Genomic DNA, 27,235 nt, shown 5'->3' with positions numbered 1-27,235 from the left:
TGGAACCCAGTAAAGGAGCGAATGGGGAGCAACACTACTGCTACTGCCACAAACACAGGCCTCCTGTGGTGCTGGCCTCTGCAGCATAAACAACTTGTATTTATATAGCGCCTTTAACATAGTAAAACGTCCCAAGACGCTTCACAGGAGTATTATAATCAAAATTCGACACTTGAGTCACACAAGGAGATATTAGGGCAGATGACAAAAAGCTTGGTCAAAGAGATAGGTTTAAATGAGGAAAGAGAGGTAGATTATGTTAGTTATGGTAAAGTTATAACTCAGATTTATGAGACAAAGAGTTACTGCCAATAAATGAGGGAATGAATGAGAGAGGATGAGAGGAAAGACAGACAGCAAAAAAGAATGAGAGACAAGGTTAAATGAAACAAATTATAGAGTTACAGAAACTGAGGGAGTAGAAGTCAGAGAATGAGACAAAGAGAATAAAATAGGGAGGAAATATGGTAATGAGAGAGATAAGGAGGGGGAAAATGAGATTGGTGTTATAACAAGAGTAATTCTGAGAGATCCGAATGATGAGAAAAAATGGCACTAGGAGGGAAGAAGTGTGTGGGGCAGAGGGGAAAGATCAGCATAGCCCAAATTTGTTGTACATAGCTGACAAATGTTACATTGATTGGCCAGTTTTCAAAATATCTTGCATGGCATGCTTCCAAATACACTGAGCATCAGTGAGCATAACTATAAACTATTTCAAAGTGGTGTCTCCATCAAGACAGTTACTTTTTCTGGTTCTTTAGCTATTAAAAAGTTGGCCATTTATGATCTAATGCAAGTATGAATTGTATTATGGGAGATGAGAGCAAGCACCAGCTGCACCGTCCATTCAGAATGACAATATGCATTTTGTTGTTGAAAGGAAAGAAAACCCACAATACCCATTATCATTGTAAACACAGATGAGTCAGCTATTCATAATGCAGGCTTGTACTGCAAGAAAGACACTAGCTGTAATTTTTTTCATATACTGGAGCAAAGTTTACTGTTGTCTCCTCCAGGGGTTGGTATTCAGACAGCTACTCTTTTTGATTTACAGTAACGGCTTAGGCTTGGGTATAAAAGGTAATCATTTCATAGATTGCAGATGACACAAAACTCGGAAATTTAGTAAACAACGAGGAAGATAGTAGCAGACTTCAGGAGGACATAGACAGACTGGTGAAATGGGCAGACAATGAAAGATGAAATTTAAAGAAAGACTTGCATTTATACAATGTCTTTCATGGCCACTAGACATCCCAAAGCACTTTACAGCCAATGAAGTACTTTTAAAAGTGTAGTCACTGTTGTAATGTAGGAAATGCGGCAGCTAATTTGCGCACAGCAAGCTCCCACATACAACAATGTGATAATGACCAGGTAATCTGCCTTTAAGTGATGTTGATTGAGGGATAAATATTGGCCCAGGACACGGGGGGAGAACTCCTCTACTCTTCTTTGAAATAGTGCCATGGAATCTTTACCATCCACCTGAGGGGGCAGACGAGGCCACGGTTTAACGTCTCATCTGAAAGACGGATGACGTAGAGAAGTGTGAAGTGATGCATTTCGAAAGGAAGAATGAGGAAAGGCAATATAAACAAAATCATGCAATTTTAATGGGGCTGCAGGAACAGAGAGACCTTGGAGTTGACATACACAAAGCTTTAAAGGTGTAGACCGAGTAGATAAGGCTGTTAAAAAGCATGCGGGATCTTTGGCTTTATAAATAGAGCATAAAGTACAAAAGCAAGGAAGTTATGCAAAACCTTTATAAAATCACTGGTTAGGCCCCTGCAGAGTACGGTGTCCAATTCTGGGCACCAACACTTTAGGAAGGATGTCAAGGCCTTGGAGAGGGTGCAGAGGAGATTTACTGGAATGGCACCAGGGATGAAGGACTTCAGTTATGTGGAGAGGCTGGAGAAGCTGGGATTGTTCTCCTTAGAGCAAAGAAGGTTAAGAGGAGATTTAATACAGGTGTTCAAAATTATGAAGGATTTTAAGAGTGAATAAGGAGAAAATGTTTCATTGGCAGGAGGGTCAGTAACCAGAGGACAGAGAGTTAAAATAATTGGCAAATGACATTATTATATGCAGTAAGTGGTTATGATCTGAAATGCATTGCCTGAAAGGGTGCTGTAAGCAGATTCAATAGTACCTTTCAAAAGATAATTGGATATATACTTGGAAGGGAAACATTTGCTAGGCTATAGGGAAAGTACAGGGGAGTGGGACAAATTTGATACCTGTGAAAGAGCTATGATGGACCGAATGGCCTCCTTCTGTACTGTATAAATCTATGTATTCTAAGATAGGACAAGGCACTTTACCACAGTAACTATTTGGAGGCTTTATACTAATGTAAAACAGTTCAGAGATAAACAAACTTTTCATACCCACCTCCTGTGCACCTCTTCCAATGTTCTTGTCCCACATTGAGCAGTTCTTTAACCCCATCATCCATGGTCTTCGTAAACTTACTAAACAATTCAACTTTCTGTTCCCTGCAGGGTCAAAGGCACAAAAATTGACTCAATTCCTTTCCGAAGATGAATTTAAACTGGCTGAACAAATGGCCGTGCATATAGGAAGAAGCTCAAACCAAAAAGTATAGGTGGTGCAGATTAGGCAAATTGATAATTATGGAATATTTCGGCTTTCTTGTTATTGATTTTTCAGCTTAGCAACACTTAACTTGCAATTTTGTAAAATGAATACATACGCCTCTAGTAAGCCAATATCCTCCGCTGGTGGCTCCACTGTCGAAAAGATCATGACACCAACAACATCATCCTTTTCGGTTTTCCTCTTGCCCAATTTCCATTCCTTCAGTGAATAAAGGAGACATAAATGCAAGAGGAACATTAAATGGAGAAAAGTCTGAAATCCTTTCAATTTGTCCCCCTTCTCCTAGCTGTGTTGAATAGCAGCTCATTTACAACCAAAGGCATGATTTGGCATTCTTCCTACTATTCCTTGGTTGTTACAGATGTGTGGATAGAATGTGGGCAAGTGATGCAATAATTGTAGCTTGTGGTGAAGGAGCTCAAGATAGTCTTCAGTGAATGCTGCCAGCAGGATTGGATGGATCAGCTTTCTAGATACAACTACAGTTACTGAAAGTGCTTACAGTTCACATCTGGCACAGTGCCCATAGATCTAAGACTACTGCGCTTGGCTCCCAATCAAATTTCTGTTTAGAGATCTGTGCCGGAAGCTCAAAAAGAACAATTAAAGGGATTAATGTCATCATGAAGAAGTGTCCTGTTAGGCAATACTGTAATCATAAACCGAGACACAACATCCGCTTTCAGCTACTCTCGTGCTCAGCAATTTGCTCATTCTGAACTCAAACTTGTGACCTGAACTGGATATCTGTGTCTTTTGTACCTGTATTTCTTCAAAGTCTTTGAAGGTAGACCGAGTTAACATTAGATGCTGGGTTTAAATAGTTTTATTCCACAATAAATTGCACACATCCAGAGCAACAGCTATGATCAAGTTTCCCACATTTCCCCATTCCAAAAGGGCCATGTTCTTTAACAGAACGACACCGTTGCATCACGACTTTCCTTTAGACTACCTTTCTTGAGACTTATCTGCCTCAAGCTGAAAATATAAGAGCAGTCAACACTGATTTCAAAAGGGAAGGTCATACTTGACCAACCTTATTGAAAAACAGAAAGAGTAAACAAGGGTAATGTTGTAGATATAGTATATTTGAATTTTCAAATTGTCAACTTATGACTAAGGTCAAAACTTATGGAGTCAGGGGACAAGTAGCAGATTGAAAGGCTGCATTAGAGGGAGCAGCGTGTGGCGGCCTGGCCAGGAAATCGGCACGGTCCAGGCCTGCAAGACCATCAGCAGGCCGGGGCCCATCAGAGGGAGCAGCGTGTGGCGGCATACCACTGCAGGAGGGTAATGGCTGCGAAGTCAGGTCGCTGATTACAGTGTGGACAGGCACAGCAGGAGGGGCGAAGGAGCAAGAGTGTGTAGAAGGAAGTGACCGGGGCCCAGGAAAGGCGAGGGGCCGGGGGCAGCAGGAGCCAGCCCACACTGCTATATGTGTGCACACTAGGTCAGTGCAGCAGAGCTGGTCGCCAGTCGTCCTGGTTAATCCTTGCCACTGGACTAAGACCTAGCTCTGTCAAGCCAGTGTGATGGCTGGTATGCAACGGCAACCACACGTTAAAAAAATCCACGCACAGGCATCTTCCACCCTCCAAGATGTAGTTCGGGATCTGGAATATTAGATCCTTCATTGAAACACCTGTGAACTTATTCCTTTTTGGCGTGGAAGCAAGTCATCCTCGCTTCGAGGGACTGCCTATGATGATGATCAGAATGGATAGGAAGTTGGTTACAATACAGAAAACAGGGAGTAGGGTGAAGGGTAGCTACTCAGACTAGCAAAAGGTGGGAAATAGTGTTCCACAAGGACCGGTGCTGGGACCACTGTTGTTCACAATTTAAACTTGGGTATCAGAAGTACCACTTCATGGTCAGGCCAAACCTGGCATCCCAGGCAGCAATGTGGTCGAGTGCTGATGCCTTGTGTTGCATCAGGTGATTTGGAGAGAAAGTTGGTGGGTGTTGTTGGTGATGCTGGTGTGCCTAGCGATGTTGGTGTTGGCTGATCGTGGTGGGATTCTGAGGACCAAGGTGAGATTTTTTCCAAGGGCACCGATGCTGATGGAATAGATGGCAGATGAAGTTGAGATGACAGAAGCGATCGGTCAATGGTGAGAGAGGTTGCTCCAAGGAGGTGACACTGGATAGACAGTTCACTGCAAACACTTCAAACCTCCATAAAGCTGAAAAGTGTATTCCAAGTGCAGAAATTGAACAGCTATGAAATGGTAGCTTGTAGAGCACTTCTGCAGCTGTCAACTAGTCAAACCAATCCAGAGGTGTTGAGAACCTGACATACTTACCTGACGTGATCCCCGAGGGACAGGAACCCAATTAAAAAAAAAACTTGGTAAAATAGTTAGGACCTGGTAAAATGCTGCTTAAATAACTTCAAGCAGCTTCTTAACTATTTCAATTGCCTGACACGCCGCTTAATGCTGGGTCTGCAAACCGCAGGCAGAGCCGGCACATGGGAAATTCACATGGAGGCGGGTTCCGAGTGGACTTCCGCCCCGCTGTCAATCACAGCCATTTTGACAGCAGGCCTGCCTTCAAACTCGCAGCACTGGGAAGATTCCAGCTCCAGAGTGTAAAACAAGACTCAATGTGGGGATCAAGTCCAGCACTCCCTTACCTCAGGGTCGAGTTTAAATTCCCTCCAAATTATTTTTTCACCTCATCCCTCCAAAAGTGAGCAAGCATGGGAGTAGGGTAATGGCTGCAACCATCTAGTTGCCTTTGGCTGATTAAAACAATAAAATAACTGATCGAAGATCATTTATAAATTATAAGACCTGCAAGACACTCAAGAAAGGAGGGAAAGAGTAAACAGGGAACTACACGCCACTTAGCCTGACATCAGTCATCGAGAAAATGCTGGAATCCATTATTAAGGAATTGGTAACAGGGCACTTAGGAAATCATAATGAGTAGGCTGAGACAACATAGTTTTATGAAAGAGAAATCGTGTTCGACAAATTTATTAAGAGTTTTTGGAGGATGTAACTAATAGGGTAGATAAAGGGGAACCAGTGGATGTAGTAGGATTTCTAAAAAGGCATTCGATAAGGTACAGGTGCAGCGCCTAAAATCCAGAACCTTCAGGGTCGAGGCCATTCTGAATTCCTGGCTTTTCCAGACATTCAATTTGCTTTCTGACGTCACAAATCCAGAAACATCCGGATTTCGGAAGTCAGAAAGGGGCCAGGGGGGGATTCCTGCCAAGGAGCTGTTCGGGCCGTCTGGCCCCGCCGAGGAGGTTGCTGTCGGGTGGGCGGGCTGGCCCTGCTGAAGTGGTGTTCGGGCGGGCCGGCGTGGAGGCGAGCAAGCAGCGGAGATGCGAGGCCCAAGGTCGGGCAGCTGTGGTGCCCCAAGGTCAGCAGGTCCGGATTCCAGAACATTTTACGGATTTGGACGATCCTGCCACCGATCGGTCCAGAGTCCGGAACATTCCGGAACTCCGGATTCTCGACACTGTACCTGTACCACATAAAAAATGTGTTATGCAAGATAAGGGCTCATGGGGTTGGGGATAATGTATCAGCATGGATAGAGGATAGGTTAACGGACAGAAAACAGAGTAGGGATAAATGGCTTATTTTCAGGTTGGCAGGCTGTAACTAGTGGGGTGCCGCAAGGATCTGTGCATCGCCTCAGTTATTTACAATCAATATTAATGACTTAGATGAAGGGACAGAGTGTAATGTATCCAAGTTCGCTGACGACACAAAGCTAGTAAGCTGTGAGGAGGATACAAAGAGCCTGCAAAGGGATATAGACAGGTTAAGTAAATGGGCAATAAGGTGGCAGACGGAATATAATGTGGGGAAATGTGAGGTATTCACTTTGGTAGGAAGAATAGTGTTGTGTATGGAGAAAGAGTCATACTGAACACTGAGCTCAAAGTAAAGTGTGACCGTAGTCTTTTATTGCAGGTCTCCAAAGTGCCTCTCCAACCAGTGAAGCCTCCTTAAATACCTGTGCTCCCAAGGGATTATGGGATCCCTTGGGACTCCAGGGGATGAGCCCTCTGGTGGCTGTATAGAGTAAATACAAGTCCACATATATAACAAATGGAAAAACAGAATATTTTTTAAATGGTGAGAAACTATTAAATGTTGTGTTCAGAGATTTAGGTGCCCTTGTACAAGAAATAGAGAGTTAGCATGCAGATACAGCAAGCAATTAGGAAGGCAAATGGCATGTTCACCTTTATTGCAAGGGGGTTGGAGTATAAGAGTGAGGAAGTCTTTTTACAATTGTACAGGGCTTTGGTGAGAAAGACTTGAAAGACTGGCATTTATATAGCGTCTTTCATGACCACCAGACATCTCAAAGCACTTTACAGCCCAAGAAGTACTTTTGGAGTGTAGTCACTGTGTAATGTGGGAAATGCGGCAGCCGATTTGCACACAGCAAGCTCCCATAAACAGCAGTGTGATAATGACCAGATAATCTGTTTTTGTTATGTTGATTGAGGGATAAAAATTGGCTAGGACACTGGGGATAGCTCCCCTGCTCTTCGAGATAGTGCAGTGGGATCTTTTACTTCCACCTGAGAGCGCAGACGGGGCATCAGTTTAACACCTCATCCAAAAGACAGCACATCCGACAATGAAGCACTCCCTCACCACTACACTTGAGTGTCAACCTAGATTGATATCGCAGTGTCCTTACACCTTACTATAGAATCACGTAATGCAGACTAGGTCACTATGTGACCTGAACCTTTATTCACAGGACCAAGAAGTGCTGACCCTGCGTGGGACCTCTTTATATACCTGGATGACCAGGTGAGAAGTGTCTCCCACAAGTTCACCCCCTGTGGTCAAGGTGTGCATTACTCAGGTGTATACAGTGTACAGTGTTGTTACATAAAGGTTAGTTATGTGAAGGTTACAAACATGACATCACCTCCCCCCAACGTCTTTGGGTCAAAGGTTGAGTCTTTCAGGCAGTTGGCGCTGCAGTTGGGGCTCTGGTGGTTGGGTCTTGGCATGCGTCTCTGTCGCCTGAGGCGATTCCGGCCTGTCCAGGTTGGCCGCAGGGACTGTGCATGCTGGTGAATGTCCTTTTGCTCGTTCACTGGCAGTGGTGTGGGTGACATCTCATGATCTTCCTCAGGTTCCTCAGTGTCCATGCTGAACCTTTTCTTTACTTGGTCCAGATGTTTTCGGCATGTCTGCCCATTGTTAAGTCTGACCACTATAACCCTATTCCCCTCTTTGCCAATTACAGTACCCTCAAGCCACTTGGGTCCCAAAGCATGACTGAGAACAAATACAGGGTCATCAATTTCTATGCATCTCCCCACTGAATTGCGATCATGGCACTCGATTTGGGACTGGCGCTTGCTCTCAACAATGTCTGACAGGTCTGGGTGAATGAGGGACAGCCGCGTTTTAAGCGTGCGTTTCACGAGTAGTTCCGCGGGCGCGACTCCAGTGAGTGAATGCGGGCGGAACCTATAGGCCAGAAGGAGGCGCGATAGGCGGTACTGAAGGGAGGGCCCTTGAATCCGGAGCATGCTCTGTTTTATGATTTGAAGCGCACGTTCCGCCTGGCCATAGGAAGCCGGCTTGAATGGTGCTGTCCTGACATGTTTGATACCATTACCGACATAAACTCCTGGAATTCATAGCTAGTGAAACACGGGCTATTATCGCTAACCAGGATGTCCGGCAAGCCGTGGGTCGCAAAGACCATATGCAGACTTTCCATGGTGGTGGATGTCATGCACGAATTCAATACGTTGCACTCGATCCATTTCGACTATGCATCGACAACAATCAGGAACATTTTTCCCATGAACGGGCCCGCGCAGTCTATGTGATACGTGACCATGGCCTGGTGGGCCAGGGCCACGGGCTGAGTGGGGCCTCCCTGGGGGCATTGCCCAGCTGGGCACACGTCATGCACCTGCGAACCCAGTGTTCCAGGTCTGAGTCAATTCCCAGCCACCATACATGTGACCGGGTAATGGCCTTCATTAGCACGATGCCTGGGTGCTCACTGTGGAGTTCCCCGATGAATGCGTCCCTTCCTTTCTGGGGCATGACTACCCGGCTGCCCCATAGCAGGCAGTCGGCTTGGATGTAGAGCTCGTCCATCCGTCTGTGAAATGGCCTGACCTCCTCGGGACACGCTCAGTGTGCGGGCACCCAATCCCCAGTCAGGACACATTTCTTTATCAGGGATAGGAAGGGATCTCTGTTGGTCCAGATTTTGATCTGGCGGGTTGTGATGGGGGAGCCTGCGGTATCGAAAGCCTCAATGGCCATGACCATCTCCGCGCTTTGCTTCGCTGCCCTCTCGGTCGTGGCCAGCAGAAGCCTGCTGAGCGCGTCCGCGCAATTTTTGGTGCCTGGCCGGTGCCGTATGGTGTAGTCATACGCAGCCAGCGTGAGGGCCCACCGCTGTATGCGAGCTGACGCATTGGCATTGACAGCCTTGCTGTCGGACAACAGGGACGTTAACAGTTTGTGGTCCGTTTCTAACTCTAAACTTCTGCCGAAAAGGTACTGGTGCATCTTTTTCACCACGTAGACACATGAGTGCTTCCTTTTCAACCATCCCATATCCCCGTTCTGCTTGGGAGGGCGACCTGGAGGCATAAGGCACAGGTTGGAGTTGGCCCTCATCTTTACTCTGCTGCAACACGCACCCAACCCCATAGGATGATGCATCACACGTTAAAACCAGTTTCTTACAGGGGTTGTACAAGGTCAACAGCTTGTTAGAACAAAGCAGATTCCACGCCCGATTGAAAGCCCGTTCTTGACAGTCCCCCAAAACCACACAACCCTTACGCAGGAGCACGTGCAGCGGCTCCAACAATGTGCTTAAGTTCGGCAGAAAGTTCCTGAAGTAGTTCAATAATCGCAGAAATGATCGCAACTCCGATGTGTTGCTGGGCCTGGGCGCACGACGGATCGCCTCAGTTTTGGATTCTGGGGCCAAAAACACACACATGGACTTCTTTAGTCGCAAGCCTACCCGGTCCAGTTGGCGTAGCACTTCCTCCAGGTTGGGGAGGTGTTCCTCGGTGTCTCGACCCGTGATAAGGATGTCATCTTGGAATACGATTGTTCCAGGGATGGATTTAATCAAGCTTTCCATGTTCCTCTGGAAGATAGCGGCCGCTGAACGAATGCCAAACAGACACCTGTTGTAAATGAATAGCCCCTTGTGCGTAGTGATGGTGGTCAGAAGCTTGGATTCTTCAGCCAGTTCCTGAGTCATGTAGGCTGAAGTAAGGTCCAACTTGGTGAACAGCTTGCCACCTGCCAGCGTGGCAAAAAGATCCTCCGCTCTCGGAAGCGGGTATTGGTCCTGTAGTGACACTCGGTTGATGGTGGCCTTGTAGTCGCCACAAATCCTGACCAAGCCATCCACTTGAAGGACAGGAACGATGGGGCTTGCCCAGTCACTTAATTCAACAGGCGAAATTATGCCCTCTCTTAGCAGCCTGTCCAATTCACTCTCAATTCTCATGCATCGCATACGGCACAGCTCTGGCTTTGTGGTGCACTGGTCTGGCGTTCGGGGTGATGCGTATCACTACTTTGGTGCCCTTAAAGGTCTCGACATCTGGTTGAAAAAGTGGCTTGAATTTCTGTAGGACCTGTGAGCATGAACTTCGCTCCACAGATGAAATGGCGTGCACATCCCCCCCCCGATTCCAGTTCATCTCGGCTAGCCAGCCCCTCCCAGCGAGAGCGGGACCATTCCCCGGGACAATCCAGAGTGACAGCCGGTTCTCCAATCCAGTGTGTGTGGCCACCAAGTTTGCACTGCCGAGTACTGGGATGATCTCTCTGGTGTACGTCCACAGCTGCGTGTCAATGCGTTCCAGTTTGGGCCTGTTAGCTTTGAGTGGCCATAGCTTTTCAAATTGTTGGACACTCATAAGTGACTGGCTGGCTCGTGTTCAGTTCCATGCGTACCGGGATGCCATTTAATAGAACTTTCATCATCATAGTTGGCGTTTTGGTGTACGAGCTGTGGACATCTGCCACATGAACCCGCTGGACTTCAGCGTCCAAGGCTTTGCCCCAAGCATCAGCCTGCCTTGCAGACCCCTCGTCTGGTTCCTCTGCCTCGTAAACTAGCCTCGCTACGGGCTTTCTGCACATTCTGGCCAGATGTCCACTGAAGTTACGGTTTCTACAGATAAATTGTTGAAACCTACAGGTTTTCGCAGCATGTCTGCCACCGCACCTCCAGCATGAGCTGAGATTGTTGTGAACAAAGCAACTGTTAACAGGCATTCCTCTCTGATTGTCTCTTTGATTACTCCTGAGCACTCTGTTGCTGAATGTCAATGGTCCCATCCCGGGACGCATTGTCCCTTGTGATGGCGTGAATTGCCTATCCCACTGCCAATGTCTCTGTTGCTGGCCCACCCTAGAGCCTGTTGCTGCCTGGGCGGTGTTGAATTGCCCTTGCCTGCCTGCAGGGTTCTGTGTCTCGTTTACAATGTGAACTCCCTGGTCCATCGCCACGTTGGAACCAGGGCTGCACACGTAAATTATCTTGGTCTCCTCTTTCCCTGCCATGAAGGTCTGAGCTATCAGCATTGCCCTTTTCAAAGTCAAATCCTTGGTCTCAATAAGCTTCCGGAAAATCCCGGCATGACCAATGCCCTCAATGAAGAAATCCCTTAACATCTCTCCCCTGCAGGTGTCTGTGAACTTAGAGGCTGGCCAAACGCCGAAGGTCCGCAACGAAGTCCGATATGCTTTGTCCCTCCCGATGCCGGTGTGTATAGAACCGGTGCCGGGCCATGTGTCTACTGTTCGCCGGTTTGAGGTGCTCACCGATCAGAGTGCTGAGCTCTTCAAAGGACTTGTCCGCCAGCTTCTCGGGTGCGAGCAGGTCTTTCATCACCGCACACGTCTTGGATCCACAGCTGGTCAGTAGATGCGCCCTCCGTTGGCCAACCGTTTTCTCTACCAGCCAGACCTTCATGACAAAACTCTGCTGGAGCCTCAACAAAATCATCCCAGTCCTCACCAACAAAGTACCGTTCCTCTGTGCTACCAGTGGCCAAACTCGTGGGTCGTTGATTCCCATTTCTCGTCGCCAAATGTAGTATCCTTACACCTTACTATAGAATCACACGAGGCATGTACTGCAGACAAGGTCACTACGTGACCTGAACCTTTATTCCCAGGACCAAGAAGTGCTGACCCTGTGTGGGACCTCCCTTTATATGCCTGGATGACCAGGTGAGGAGTGTCTCCCACAAGTTCACCCCCTGTGGTCAAGGTGTGCATCACTCAGGTGTATACAGCATACAGTGTTGTTACATAAAGGTTACAGTTGTGTGAAGGTTACAAACATAACAGATATGCTCAAATCCTTGCAGTGGGACTTGAACCCACATCCTTATGACTTAGAGGCAAGTGTGCTGCCCACTAAGCACTGAGACCACACCTGCTGTACTGTGCACAGTTTTTGTCTCCATATCTAAAGGAAGGATATATGTGCCTTAGAGGTAGTGCAACGGAGGTTCACTAGATTGATTCCAGGGATAATGGAGTTGTCCTATGAGGAGAGGTGGAATAGATTGGGCCTATATTCTTTGGAGTTTAGAAGAATGAGAGGTGATCTCACTGAAACATACAAGATTCTGAGGGAATTTGACAGATAGATGCCAAGAGATTGTTTCCCCTGGCTGGAGAGTCTAGAACTAGGGGCATAGTCCCAAGATAAGACACTTAAGACAGAGTGGGTTGTGATTCTTTGGAATTCTCTGCCTCAAAGGGCTGTGGATGCTTAATCGTTGAATATATTCAAGGCTGAGATAGATAAGATTTCTGGACTCTCGGGGAGTCAAGGGATAGGGGGATTGGGCGGGAAAGTAGAGTTGAGGTCGAAGATCAGCTTTGATCTTATCAAATGGCACAGCAAGCTCAAGGGGCCATATGGCCTACTCCTGCTCCTAATTCTTATGTTCTAAGGAGAAAATATAATTAAAATTTTGGGAATATTCCTTTAACCAATTAAAAAAAAATCTTTATTTTAACAAGATGCCATCTTTTCATTGCTAACTATTCAGTTAGTTGCCTTATTTTTCCTACCTTTTCATCCCGGTAAGTGATGAAGAGCTGGAAGACCTCACTGTCTGAAACGACTGGATGGTGACACATTCTGTTCATCCAGCCCTGCAACCTCTCCATTCGCATCTTGATGAATTCCTCTTCAAAACGACCTTCATCAAATTAAATCGTGAATACATTTCAATGATGTCAAATTTCAAAGTATAAATGCTCAGAAAATACAGGCAAGTGCTAAATGACAAAATTTTAAATTTTCCCTACACATGAATAGAACTAAACTGGATGAACCCACTGATTATTTGGTAGAAGTTGTGTTGTATTACTCCCCAAGCTTCACAATTCTACTTCAGTGCATTATATTTCAGCAGAAATTAATCAAATTTTTGTATTTAATACTGCATGACCTCTTCCAAACCCATTATTCACCAGAACCTAAAATGTTTAAAACTCCAGCTCCTGTGCCTTTGTTTCTTCCTGTAGCCTCTTAGTTTTAAAACTCAAGCTCAGCAGAACCTGATCACAATTTAATCACGTAATCTCACTCCAGAGATGTGAACAGTATTGAGAGAGTGCTGCACTGTCAGAGGTGCCGTCTTTCAGATGAGACGTTAAACCGAGGTCACGTCAGCCCCTCAGGTGGGCCTAAAAGATCCCACAGCACTATTCTAAGAATAGAAGAGTTGTTTTTGTTTTAAGTGATTGCCTGAACCTCAGATTTATTTTCTTGTCTATAAATTCATCAAATCGTAACCTGGTCAGATTTTCTTTCTGCCTCCTAATATTAGGGCTGATGGAATATAAAATTGGTCTCAACTACTGCCCAGCTGATCTCATCTAACTCAAATTCAAACCAGGGATTAAAGCTGGGACCCTCTAGTCTATACAGTTTAGTGTCGCACTAAAGTGTTTACATATTTTCCCCCAAATAAATCTATTAATGTTGAATTTAACATTTTTTTATAGCAGAGTCTTGCAGATGGTAGATAGTTTTTATATGTCCTTTTTGGCCATGATTTTTCAGTATTGCAAGTGGACACTAGATTCATAATATGAATTGAACAGATATGTGTCCATACTACCTTTGAGGACTCGCTTGTTGTGATAATCTACGTGTTCAAATGTTTCAGAAATAATATTGGGGATAAGTGGAAGAGGAACTGGTTTCTGCAAATAATAGGGCTGCTATGGTATTACAAGTGTTAATGAAGCACATAATTGGAGAAATCATGCAGCCATTCAGAAGTATATATTATCGTGTGTTTATGCAGCAGATATGTCCAAAATATTATTCAAAATATCTGGGGCTGCATTCTTAAGTATTAGATTTTCTAATTATTTTATCTGGCAGTAATAGGGAGCATTGTGTAATACATTTCCCTAATGGTTCCCACACGAGTGCCAACTGGGGGCAAGTAAGTGGAATTATCACCCCACACCAGAATTCTCTACATTTTGAAAACAATGAGAGCCCTCATCATGGCACCAAATATATTTTACAAAAAAATATCATTGCTCCTCTCCCACACAATCAGACTCCATCTGAGTGTTTACATAATATTAAAGAGGGAAGAACAAAGAAATGCCGAACTGAGCTTCGGCAAACATTAAGCGAGGGGCTGAATGGCCTACTTCTGTTCCTATGTATCGTTAATTTATTCACCAGCAAGTGCACCCATTTCGTTGCACAAAAAAGGGCAATATTTTTCCTCCCATTTTCTCCCCTTCTCATGACTCTTACTGGGGTACAGCTCTGCAGCTACAAGCAAACCTCTAACACTCCCCTCCGGCTTAGTGCCACACCAGGTGTTGCCTTCACACATCACAAGAGCTATGGCACATTTATTTAAAATATAGTGACTTGCCCACCAGCCATGGGAAATTACAGGAATTTGAATAAAATTTTATATAAATCTAATAATCTTTATAAAATGGTTTTAGTTATCCAAACATAGCATGCAAGAGTTCGGTAACTTTACGGGAGGACATTGGCTTACACACATTTTAGAAGCATTTAAAAAAAAAAAAAAATTGCTCCTTCAGTGTAATCACAGATTGCAACTTGTTACAAAGGGCCCAATTTTCCCCAACCCCTTTTTTCAGCGCACTTACCCTAAATGTGGCGACTTTGTGCGCTGGAAACAGCGGCGAAAAAAAAAAAAGTGCTGCCATCCTGCCATCTCTGCTGAGTCTGCTGAGTCTCCGATGTCCCAGCATGGCGTACATAGTGCAGTGGGAGGCAGAGCAACAGCCCAGCACAGAAAACACTACCGGCAGCTGTGTGCATGCACAGTGAAGTCTGCGCGCATGCTCCTTGCCCTCCCAGCATGTCCTGCAGGCTGTGAGCAGGACCTGATGCTCGCAGCCCCTATCCATACCCGGTTGCCCCCCGCACAGGCCGGCTGGCCCGCTGACTTCCCGGGCTGAGGTAGGACTTGAGTTTTATTTTTATTTATTGATGGTTGTGCTTTGTTTAGAAGAGAGTTTTGATTGGGGGGGGGGGGGGGGTAAAGAGGGTGTTTTGATGAGAGGGGGGGACTTCTATTTTTTATTTGTTATTGATTGATTGCTTATTACTTTTTGTGCTTTGTTTAGTGCTTTGTAAGTCTTGGTGCTTTAAATGTACTAACCTGCGCCGAATTCTTAGCTGCCCGCAATGTTTTTCAGAGCTGGCCACATATGCTGACCCAAGTCGATTTGGAGTAAGTTTTAGCTGGTCAAAGTGGTATAAATGGCCAAAACTGGCACAAGTGGCTGGGAACACCCCTTTTTGAAAAAAAAACTAAAAAAAATTGTACCAAACTGAGTTACTCTGGAGCAAGTTTATTGGGGGAAATTATGTTTTTTTTAAAAACTTACGCCAGAAAAACCAACTTACTCCAAAAAAAGTGGAGCAAGTCATGGCCAAAATTGGGCTCAAAGTTACCAACAAAAGCACATTTGCATTCATGTGTGTGCGATGGTCAATATTTGAAAACAAAAGACCAAAAATTAACTAAAAAATTAAGGCAAACAAAAAAGCACATTTTTGATTAATTAGGTTCCTCTTGTGGAGATGACCTGGGCAAATGATGTTATCAAAAAAATATAAATGGAGTTATTAACTGAAACACTGAAAATACACAAGCAGTCAGGATGTTTCTTTGAAATTAAACAAAGCACAATAATCTATTTCCTTGCCAATCACTTTATTCCTGTGGGACCCCTACAGGTACTGTGGGTGAGACAGTGGGCAAACTTCTCCAGGTTTCAATCAATGACATGCTTGATCCAGCTACTAAGAAGCACATGACAGTGACCTGACATTAACCATCCACCCAATCTGATTTTGCTTTCTTTCCCTCTGAAATACGAATGAAAGACCAAGAGTGGGCCATTGAGCCTTTTAAGTCCTGTTTCACCACTTTATTAGATCATGGCTGATCTGTACTTCAACTCCATTTACCGTAGCTAACAAAAATCTAGCGATCTCAGTCTTAAATATTTCAAATGACTTAGCACCCACAGCCTTTTGGGGAAGGAAGTTCTACATTTCTACTACCTTTCGTGTGAAAAGGTGCTTCTTGATTTCACTTCCTGATTTGAATGTCCGAGCTGTAATTTTATTATGCTTTCTTGTTCTGGATTCTCCAACCAGAGGAAATAGTTTCTCTGTATCCATTCTATCAAATCCCATTATCATTTTGAACACCTCATTTAGATCACCCCTAAACCTTCTAAACACAAGCCAAGTTTACATAATATGTCCTCGTAAATTTAACAATTTAAGCCCGGTATCATTCTGGTCAATCTGTGCTCAATCCCCTCCAAGCCCAATAAATCCTTATTGAGGTGCAGTGTCCAAAACTGAACACAGTCCTCCAGATGGGGTCTAGCCAAGGCTCTATACAACTGAAGCATAACTTGCTCCCCCTTGTATTCTAGCACCCTTAAAATAAAGCCCAACATTCCATTAGCTTTTTTGATTGCCTTTGTACCTATGCACTAGCTTTTGATTATCTATGCACATGGATACTCAAATCCCTTTGCTCCTCCACAGTTCCTTATTTCTTGCTATTAAGAAAACAACCCAATTTGTCTTTCTTCGATTCAAAGTCGATGACTTCTCACTTCCCCAGGCTGAACACCTGCTCCAGACATGTGTGCATGTGTGTGTATGTGTATGTGTATATACATTGACTTGCATGAAGGCAATGAAAAGTGGACGCCAGACAGATACCTGGGGAGCACCAATTGTCATATCCTGCCAATCAGAGTACGATCCTTTTATCCCTACTTTCTGTCTCCTACTTCTCAATCAATTAAACCCCCCCCCCCCCCCATAAATGTGCACCAGAAGTAGTAGACTTTGGGGACAAGGAGAAAAATTGAAAAAAAAAAAGTGGTTTGCACATTTGTGTAATACTATGCCTCCAGTTGCTCTCCATGTACTCCTACATTAGAAGTAATTTGAATTATTGTTAAAAAGTAATGTTAGGTCTTGCCTCATAAATTACTGCAAAACAACTCACTACCATAATGCATGTGACAAAATGTTTCCAATTACCTGTAACTTGTTTGTCAGGAAGTGAAGGAATTGGAATGGCAGAACCAAACTTGATGAGTAGACGCTCATATAACCAGTCAAAATGCTTGTATCTGTGATTGACTGATCGGTTCGTGTTCTATAAACAGGAAGCACAAAATCAGAAAGGTTCAAACCAGATTTCTGTAAGCATTACAAAAAAAACTGCACCCAAATTAGACAGGGTAACTTCTTCATTGATATGAAGCCCCTTGCAAGTTTGATTATAAAATCTTCAGTAATTATGATCCACGAAATCAGGAATCAATAATATTTACTTACACTATCAGCAGACATTTAAAAAAATATATGGCACTAGATTTAACTAGTTTAGGACTGAACTACAATGTTCTTAGCTCAAAACAAACTGTTCATCTGTGTAACACTGTAAAAGAAAAAGGACACACAAACCCAATACCATTCAGTAAATGTTAACTGGATTATTAAACAATTGAAAGTAAATAAAAGTTAAGTTACTCAGACTCTTGCCTGTACTTAACACTCCTCAGTCAATTGTGAACTGGTGAACAGCACAACTTATTCACAGTTTCTAAGCAACTCTTCCTATGTACAGTTTGTGGCAGCAGCTATCAGGTTCCAAGTTCAGTGCACAAACTGCAGTCTCCAACACACAGCAAGTTGGAGGTTCATTCCATCAATTTCCTACTCAGTAAGTTCTTGGCAGTTTAGTCTGTCAGGCCAAGGTACAGAGCTGAAGTTGGGCATTTCCCCAACAAGCGACAAGGGGAGGTGAGAGGAGGAAGAATCTGGCATGTGATAAGTCACCTTTGGATGCTACCCCACACCTCTTAGCAGCTAATGCAAAAATGGCTTTGCCAAAGGGCTTTGAGTGGGTTTTGCTTGTGACAACACAACACAACACAACACAAGCAGATCGAATAAGGAAGGACAATAAATGAAAATATTTTGGTGCACACAGCATATATTTATAAAGAGTTCCCTAAAAATGACTTGGGTCTTATACCAAAAGTTATTATGATAGTGCTATAACTTTCAGGTTGTATATCAAAAGATGGACAGATTGTGGTGCACTTGTAAACTAGTACATAAGGACATGTTCATTTTGAAGACTTTTTTGTCTAGTTTTAAAGGACCATCTCATGTAATGAGACAAAAAATTCTTCAGAAGCTGAAGACTCCGTCTACCATTTTGTTGCCATACTTAAGGAAAAGGCCACTATGTTGTACACTAGTTGATTTCCATCTTGTCACTTCTCTCTAAAAGCTTCAAAACTTCTCTTTTTGATATTGCTTTTGCCCCTTCTTAACCCTTTCCCTTCCCCAACTCAATGACTATTCATTATTCAATGCCCTGTAATGTGCTGTGAAACGTCTCTTCTATACGCAATGAGCGTTATAGAAATGCAAGTTACTGCTGGGAAACTGCGTGTGATTTGCATTTACCTCATTTACTATTATGGTTAGGACTGGAGTTTCCATTTTAAACAAAAACTGTCACATTCTTCTCGATGAAAGTCATACTACCGAATCACAAAAGATGCAAAATCATTAGTATTTATACTGGTAAGGGCGATGGTTCCTCTGGGGTGTTACAACCAGCACCTCATGGATGCCCAGTTTTGAGTTACTAAATCTGTTCTTAATCTATCCCATTTATCACAGTGATAGCTCCACTTGACACAATGGAGAGTGTCCTCAGTATGAAGATAGAACTTGGTCCCCACAAGGTCACTTCTACCAATGCTGTCTTGGAAAGATGCATCTGCGATAGGTAGATTGGTGCGGACGTGGTCAAGTAGGTTATTCACTCATGTTGGTTCTCTCACCACCTTCCACAAGCCCAGCTTGAGAACAATGTCCTATCCTCTATAAACTTAAGGTCATCCAAAGCTCTGCTGTCCGTCTCCTAACTCACACCAAGTCCCATTCACCCATCACCCCTGGCCTACATTGGCTCCTGGTTAAGCAACGCTTCAGTTTAAAATTTTCATCCTTATTTTCAAACCCCTGTATGGGCTTGCCTCCCCTCCCTATCTCTGTAATCTCCTCCAGCCCCACAATCTTCGAAGATATCTGCACTCCTCTATTTCTGGCCTCTTGAGCATTCCCGATTTTAATCGCTCCACCATCTGCACTAATTTCTCCTTATGTGGCTCAGTGTCAAATTTCGTTTGATAACGCTCCTGTGAACTGCCTTGGGACATTTTACGACATTAAAGGCACTATATAAATACAAGTTGCTGTTGTTGAAGCCAGGAGACCTCATGAAGTCCAGAGTCTACGTTGAGGACTCCCAGGGCTTCTCCCACCCAACTGTATACCGTTGTGCCCCCAGTTCTGATAGTTCTATCCTGCCAGTTGGACAGGACATAGCCAGGAATGGTGATGGAGGAGTCTTGGATGTTGGTTGAAGTCATACTTAAAAAATAGTTAGTTTGTAGGATAGCTTTCCCAACTTTGGCACCAGTCCCCAAATGTTAGTGACGGAATATTGTGTCTTTTACGTCCTAAGTACATTCAACAGCGCTTCACAGTCAATTAATTACTTTTGAAGTGTAGTCTCTATTGTTTAGTAGGCAAATGTGACAGCCATTTTGCACCTAGCACTGTCCGACAAACACCGAGTTATTGACTTATTAATCTGTTTTTAGTGGTATTGTTTAAGGAATAGATGGGACCCCAACTATTTACAATCTATATTAACGACTTGGAAGATGGGACTGAGTGTAACGTAGCCAAGCTTGCTGACGATACAAAGATGGGAGGAAAAGCAATGTGTGAGGAGGACACAAAAAATCTGCAAAAAGGACATAGACAGGCTAAGTGAGTGGGCAAAAATTTGGCAGATGGAGTATAATGTCGGAAAGGGTGAGGTCATGCACTTTGGCAGAAAAAAAATCAAAGAGCAAGTTATTAGTTAAATGGAGAAAGACTGCAAAGTGCCGCAGTACAGCGGGACCTGGGGGTACTTGTGCATGAAACACAAAAGGATAGTATGCAGGTACAGCAAGTGATCAGGAAGGCCAATGGTATCTTGGCCTTTATTGCAAAGGGGATGGAGTATAAAAGCAGGGAAGTCTTGCTGCAGTTAAAGGGTATTGGTGAGGCCACACCTGGAATACTGTGTGCAGTTTTGGTTTCCATATTTACGAAAGGATATACTTGCTTTGGAGACAGTTCAGAGAAGGTTCACTAGGTTGATTCTGGGGATGAGGGGGTTGACTTATGAGGAAAGGTTGAGTAGGTTGGGCCTCTACTCATTGGAATTCAGAAGTATGAGAGGTGATCGTATCGAAACGTATTAAGATTATGAGGGGTCTTGACCAGGTGGATGCAGAGAGGATGTTTCCACTGATAGGGGAGACTAGAACTAGAGGGCATGATCTTAGAATAAGGGGCCACCCATTTAAAACGGAGATGAGGAGAAATTTCTTCTGAGGATTGCAAATCTGTGGAATTTGCTGCCTCAGAGAGCTGTGGAAGCTGGGACATTGAATAAATTTAAGACAGAAATGGACAGTTTCTTAAACGATAAGGGGATAAGTGGTTATGGGGAGCGGGTGGTGAAGTGGAGCTGAGTCCATGATCAGATCAGCCATGATCTTATTGAATGGCGGAGCAGGCTCGAGGGGCTGTATGGCCTACTCCTGTTCGTATTTCTTATGTTCTTATGTTAACCAGAACACCAGGAACAACTGCTGCTATGGAACAGTTCACATCCACCTGGACAAGCAATCAGGACTTCAGTTTAACATTGATTCTGAAAGTTGGCAACTTGCAACACTCCCTCACTGCAGCACCAAAATGTTAGCCTAGATTAAATGCTCAACTTCTTAGAAACATAGAAAATAGGTGCAGAAGTAGGCCATTCGGCCCTTCTAGCCTGCACCTCCATTCAATGAGTTCATGGCTGAACATCAACTTCAGTACCCCATTCCTGCTTTCTCGACAGAAACATTGGAGTGAGGCTTGAACTTACAACCTGTGTCTCAGAGGTGAGAGTGCCATAATTAAGCCAAGATGACAAACAGGGTATCCAACACTTTTGAACACTAATATGACAGATGTCAGACACAAAACAACTTGAATTTACATAGCGTCTTTTGTGTAGAAAATGTGCCACACATAGGCGCATGGAAAATGAAAATGGATTCCAACGAAGCCAAAGGAAGAGATATTGGGAAATGTGACAAAAGCTTAGTGAAAGACATGGGTTTTAAGGAGTGTCATAAAGAAGTAGAGGGAGGTGGAGAGGCAGATGGGTTTAGGAAGTGGATTCTAGTATGTGGGTCCTAAGCTTCTGAAGGCATGGCTGTCCGGCAGCCAGGGTGGGGGCAGGGGACGGAAATGCACATGGTTGGAATCAGCAAAACAGATCATTCATTGCAATTGGGGGGGGGGGGGGGGGGGGGGGGGGAGGAAGGGTTGTAATGCTAGAGGGGGTTACAAGGTAGAGAGGGACAAGGTCATGGAAGGATTTAAATACAAGGATACTACAGTCCCCACCCCTTTATAGAGGGCGCATTCGTGCAAGCGCAACAGCTGATCTAATGGGACAGCACTTTGATAGTAGTCTACGCGTGCTCTACTGCTGCTTTCAGTGCAAGAGCCGCTTTAAAGAGGAGCTATTTACAGGTACTTAGCATTGTTGTCAGTGCAGTAAACAAGGTTTGATTTGGTGAGTGAATACAGCTGTACCTGGGCGAAATAAACAGAGGGCTTAAGACCGTATAACGGTCAACTTTGAAATTGACGTTAATATAAATTGTGAATGGTTTTTGCTTTTTGGCTGCTATAAGCGACTGCCGTTTTAAACAGGACGTTATAAATGGTGGATACTGTGTATTAAACAAGATATTGGGGTACTAAGAGGCAATGTCATAGGTCAGTGAGGTCAGGAGATGATTGTTCAGCAGGATTTAGTGCAGGATAAAGGTACCAGAGCTTTTGATGCACTGAAGTTTACAGATGGCAAGCCAGTCAGGAGACATTGCAATGGAAACAACAAATGCATTTGGGCTGAGATAGGTGTACATTGGATCATGTTACATAGGTGGAATTAGACAGTCTTGTGATAGTATGAGGCTGGAAGTACAGCTTTAGGTCAAACAAGCTGTGAAGATTACTGTTCAGCCCAAGATATTAGCAAGGGGTGGATGAGGAATGGAATTGGTTCAGAGTTCAGAGGTTGTGGTGGGGCTAAAGACAATGTGCCGAATCAGAAATAGACGCAATTTCAGGCCACATTTCCTCTCTTCTCCCCAATGCCCACCTCCACCCCACCCAGCCCCCACCCAACTTATACTGAGTTACAGTTCCACAAGCACAATGTCTTCCAGAATCTCGCTCAAATTATCATTCATTAGCAGGCTTCCAACTGCAGGGGGCCCAATCCTGTGCTGTGGATAGCAAATAAATGTGGAAACCCTGGCTGACTGTCTCATTGGGATAGGGAGAGGCAAAAAGATCAAGAGCAGTTAACTCAGCACAGACTGGGGATTGAATCTAGGACCTTCCTGGTTTTGTTCTACTGGGTTGTGCAGTTATCAGAGGAGCTTCTAAACTTAAATAGTAAACTTACAGCACAGAAATACGCCATTTGGCCCAAATGCTTTATGCTCCACATAAGTCTCCATCCACTCTACTTCATCCAATGGTTATCAACAAATCCTTCTATTCCTTTCTCCCTCATATACCTATCTAGCATACCGTTAAATGCATCTATGCTAGTCGCCTCAACTACACCATGTGGTAGCAAGTTTAGGGGTACGATAATGTAGTGGCTAAATGACTGGATTAACAACCCAGAGGCCTGGATGAATAATCCAGAAAACAAGTTCAAATCCGACCATGGCAATTTGAGAATTTGAATTAAAAAAATTTTTTAAAGTTGGTATCAGTAAAAGTGATCATTAAGCTGTTGGATTGTTGTAAAATCCCAACTGGTTCACAAATGTCCTTTAGGCAAGAAAACCTGCTGTCCTTACCCAGTCTGGCCTAAGTGATTCTCGTCCCACACCAACATAAGAACATAAGAAATAGGAGCAGAAGTGGGCCATACGGCCCCTCGAGCCTGCTCGGCCATTTAATACAATCATGGTTGATCCGATCATGGACTCAGGTCACTCTCCATAACCCTTTATTCTCCTTATCATTTAAGAAACTGTCTATTTCTGTCTTAGATTTATTCAATGTCCCAGCCTCCACAGCTCTCTGATGCAGCGAATTCCATAGATCCACAACCCTCAGAAGAAATTTCTCCTCATCTCAATTTTAAATGGGCGGCCCCTTATTCTAAGATTATGTCCTCTAGCTCTAGTCTCCCCTATCAGTGGAAATATCCTCTCTGCATCCACCTGGTCAAGACCCCTCATAATCTTATACATTTCAATAAGATCATCTCTCATTTTTCTGATCCCCAATGGGTAGAGGCCCAACCTACTCAACCTTTCCTCATAAGTCAACCCCCTCATCTCCGGAATCAACCTAGTGAACCTTCTCTGAACTGCCTCCAAAGCAAGTATATCCTTTTGTAAATATGGAAACCAAAACTGCACACAGTATTCCAGGTGTGGCCTCACCAATACCTTATATAGCTGTAGCAAGACTTCCCTGCTTTTATACTCCATCCCCTTTGCAATAAAGGCCAAGATACCATTGGCCTTCCTGATCACTTGCTGTACCTGCATACTATCCTTTTGTGTTTCATGCACAAGTACCTCCAGGTCCCGTTGTACTGCAGGACTTTACAATCTTTCTCCATTTAACTAATAACTTGCTCTTTGATTTTTTTCTGCCAAAGTGCATGACCTCACATGGTTGTCTCTTATCTCTGAAGGGGCCTAGCAAGCCCCTCAGTTGTATCATGACCGACCATCACCTTGTGAGGACAATTAAGGATAGGCAATAAATGTGACACCCATATCCTCAGGATGAATAAAACAATAAAAAGTTCCACATTCTAACCACGATCTGGGTAAAGAAGTTTCTCCTGAATTCACTATTGGATGTATTTGTGACCATCTTATATTTATGAGCCCTAATTTGGACTCCCCACAAGTTCGATAGGGTAGACATCGTCTCTATGTCTACCTTATCAAGCCCCTTCATAATTTTAAAAGATCTCGATAAGGTCGCTCCTTAGCCTTCTCTTTTCAAGAGAAAAGAGCGTCAACCTGTTCAGTCTGTCCTGCGAGTTATAACCTCTCCGTTCTGGTATCAGCCATGTAAATCTTTTTTGCACCTTATCCTTTTTATAATATGGAGACCAGAACTGTGCACAGCATTTTCACAATGGAAACAAAGGCTAGATTTTCTATTTGTAATAACAGGCCAGAAGCACAACTGCAGTCATCAGAATCTTTGTCAGAAAATGCAAATATCAGACAAAAGACTGTCCTATTAAGACATGATTACAGTTTGATGGCAGTATAGCTCCCAAGCACCCAGCAGAGTCATCCTATCCAGTTAGGAGGTTTTACATATATACAAATGGCTGTTGATGCAAGAATAAACAAACCAGCTTCAAATTCGTTTGCTGTGTATGATGCCCTTGGAGCAGTTGAATTTCAGTTCACTACTCCAACTGCACATTACATTTATACAGACCTGCTTGCTCCTGAAAACTAATATTCTATGAAAAATCTACAGATATTCTCCCCAAAAAACATGTTGAAAAGAAGTTGAACAGCAGATTTATACATAGTATTCATATTTATTTTTTTATAATTTTGTGCAACTTTACAATAGCGTTGGCGGTTCCTGACGTCTGAGCTAACAATGTCATGAGGCTGGCTTCTAAATTGTAGAAATGCAAGGTGTTAGCTGTGCAATTCAAATACACTGGAGGGAATCTTATGCTGGCACTCTCTATGGGGAAGCAAATACCACCTCTCCCACTGAAGTATTGTGTGACCAATTTTATAGGTGAACAGAGGATATTGAAAGATTCCACTGCAATGCCCTCTGGGTGACTATGCACACACCAAGTAGCTCTCCACTTGTTGGGATGCATTTTCAAATAGGATGGGTGCACTCAAATAAATGTAATAATATGCAAATATTGTACTGGAGGACAAAACAGGCAGGGAGCACATTTCTCAGTCTAATGCAGCTGTGTCTATGTGGTCGGAAAAATAATTTGACCGAACCCATGGTTCTATTCTATTTTGCACTCATGTTGCCTGCCTGAGCTATTTCAATTACTTGGGTCTGGAGAATTAGAAAAGGCTGGTCTTGATTGGTGCAGGAAGAGGCTGCATTGGTCTAAATACACCAAATCTATCAGGAAACAGCTTTTATCAGCCACCCAGGGCCAGGAAGTTAAAAGGTGGTGGTGAAGTTTACACTCTGTGCAATTCACAAAGGGCCCGTCCCTAAGGTAGTAGTGGGCAAGAACGATGCATTGGTAGCAACAGGTGTAACTGCAGCAGAGGCTACATCAAGCAGCAAAAAAATGTGCAGCAGGGAGTGGGTTGCACTGAACCTGACCAGGCAGGTGTGCTAATTTAATTTTTAGTGTAATGGGAAGGGCTTAGCTTTTCTGTGTATGGTGGAAGGGTTGGAATATTCAATATATGGGATTGGGATTTAGACCATGGGGGGGGGGGGGGGGGGGGGGGGAAGTCAGCGGTGGGAAGAGAGGGGAGGTTGTGCTTGTATTTCATAGATTAATGTATGATATGGCTTGAGCTCATTTAGTGTATGAGATGGCTTGAACATTCAGTGTATTGGTGTGTATACATCACGAATGGGGGTCTGGATTTTAAATACATGAAGAACTTGGATTTTTAGTGTATCTTGGCAGTCTTGGATTATTAATATATGGGGGCTTGTACTTTGTAAATGTATTTTCAGTAAATTTGCAAATGTTTTATTCGAAAAGAAAGGAAATGTGTTAGAAATAGAGTTTAATTGTTATACTGCTTACCCCAAAACATTTTAATCAGGTATAGCCCACACATGGTTGTAGATTGGATAATGCGTGCCCTAGCAACGTTAAGAGAAGTAGCCTGGTGACCTCTTTACAGAAGTTTTGGGAAGCACGGTTATTACTAGGAACAGAATGCAATCGCTGAAACTGTCCAGTTCCATGATAATACAGATTTGTTTCAATGTTCCAGAATGCAGCAGCCAATAGATTTCCCATAACATTTTATGGGAAAATTTCAGTATGAAATCTGAGTTAACATTTATTTGGGGTCAAATAACAAAATAAATAGCACAAAGAGCACTAATCTATAAATATCTAAAAAAAAAATTGTGAATTACACAATTGTTTTGAAAACTTACATTGGGGGTCACTTGATATTCGATGTAACTCTTCAATCCATACAACTTGGATCCCTTTTTTGGGTCAGCCACTACACAGCTCAACGAGGAAGTGGGATATTCCCAAACTGGACCAACTTCTCCTTTCTAGAATGAGAAAACATCTGGATTTATAAAGTTATACCATATTCAAATGCAGATCTGGACTAAAACAACAGGGTGCATTTTAACCCCCAAAAACAGGTGGCTTAAAAACATAAGAAATAGGAGCTGGAGTAGGCCATTTGGTCCTTCGAGCCTGCTCCGCCATTCAATAAGATCGTGGCTGATCTGATCATGGATTCAGCTCCACTTCCCACAGCCCTTTACTCCCTTATTGCTCAAAAATCTGTCTATCTCCACCTTAAATATATTCAATGACCCAGCCTCCACAGCTCTCTGGGGCAGAGAATTCCATAGATTTTCAACCCTTAGAGAAGAAATTTCACCTCATCTCAGTCTTAAATGGGCAGCCCCTTATTCTGAGACTATGTCCCCTATTTTGGTTTCCCCAATGAGTGGGGTCGGGTGAGATGTTAAAAATCTCAAACCCGACCCCAACCCACCCACTTCTGGGTTTAACAGAGACGGGACAGGGTGAGGGCAGCCAACCGACTTCCTGGAAACAGGTTGGCATTTTCAATATTTTTAAAAGGGCTGGCAGTCTCAGATTTATGAC

General features: G+C 43.8%; 1 protein-coding gene across 7 annotated transcripts in view; it reads right to left on the bottom strand.

Moving 5' to 3' along the window:
* Positions 1 to 27,235, bottom strand: part of snx9b (sorting nexin 9b) — a 184,136-nt gene that overhangs the window by 44,056 nt on the left and 112,845 nt on the right. For all 7 annotated transcript variants that reach the window (XR_011595029.1, XR_011595030.1, XM_070889694.1 and 4 more), the window contains exons 8-12: positions 26,539 to 26,664; positions 17,248 to 17,365; positions 12,726 to 12,856; positions 2,729 to 2,832; positions 2,407 to 2,510 (exon numbers count right to left, since the gene is read on the bottom strand). Coding sequence is in view for 5 of the 7 variants with exons in the window: in XM_070889694.1 (XP_070745795.1) it covers positions 2,407 to 2,510; positions 2,729 to 2,832; positions 12,726 to 12,856; positions 17,248 to 17,365; positions 26,539 to 26,664 (583 nt within the window). In the remaining 2 variants the exon portion in view is untranslated. The remainder of the gene's footprint in view (positions 1 to 2,406; positions 2,511 to 2,728; positions 2,833 to 12,725; positions 12,857 to 17,247; positions 17,366 to 26,538; positions 26,665 to 27,235) is intronic.

Source organism: Pristiophorus japonicus, chromosome 9 (assembly GCF_044704955.1).
Source record: "Pristiophorus japonicus isolate sPriJap1 chromosome 9, sPriJap1.hap1, whole genome shotgun sequence".
Lineage (NCBI taxonomy): Eukaryota > Metazoa > Chordata > Chondrichthyes > Pristiophoridae > Pristiophorus > Pristiophorus japonicus.
Note: the sequence above shows the minus strand (reverse complement) of the source record. Positions and strands in the feature narration are given on the sequence as shown.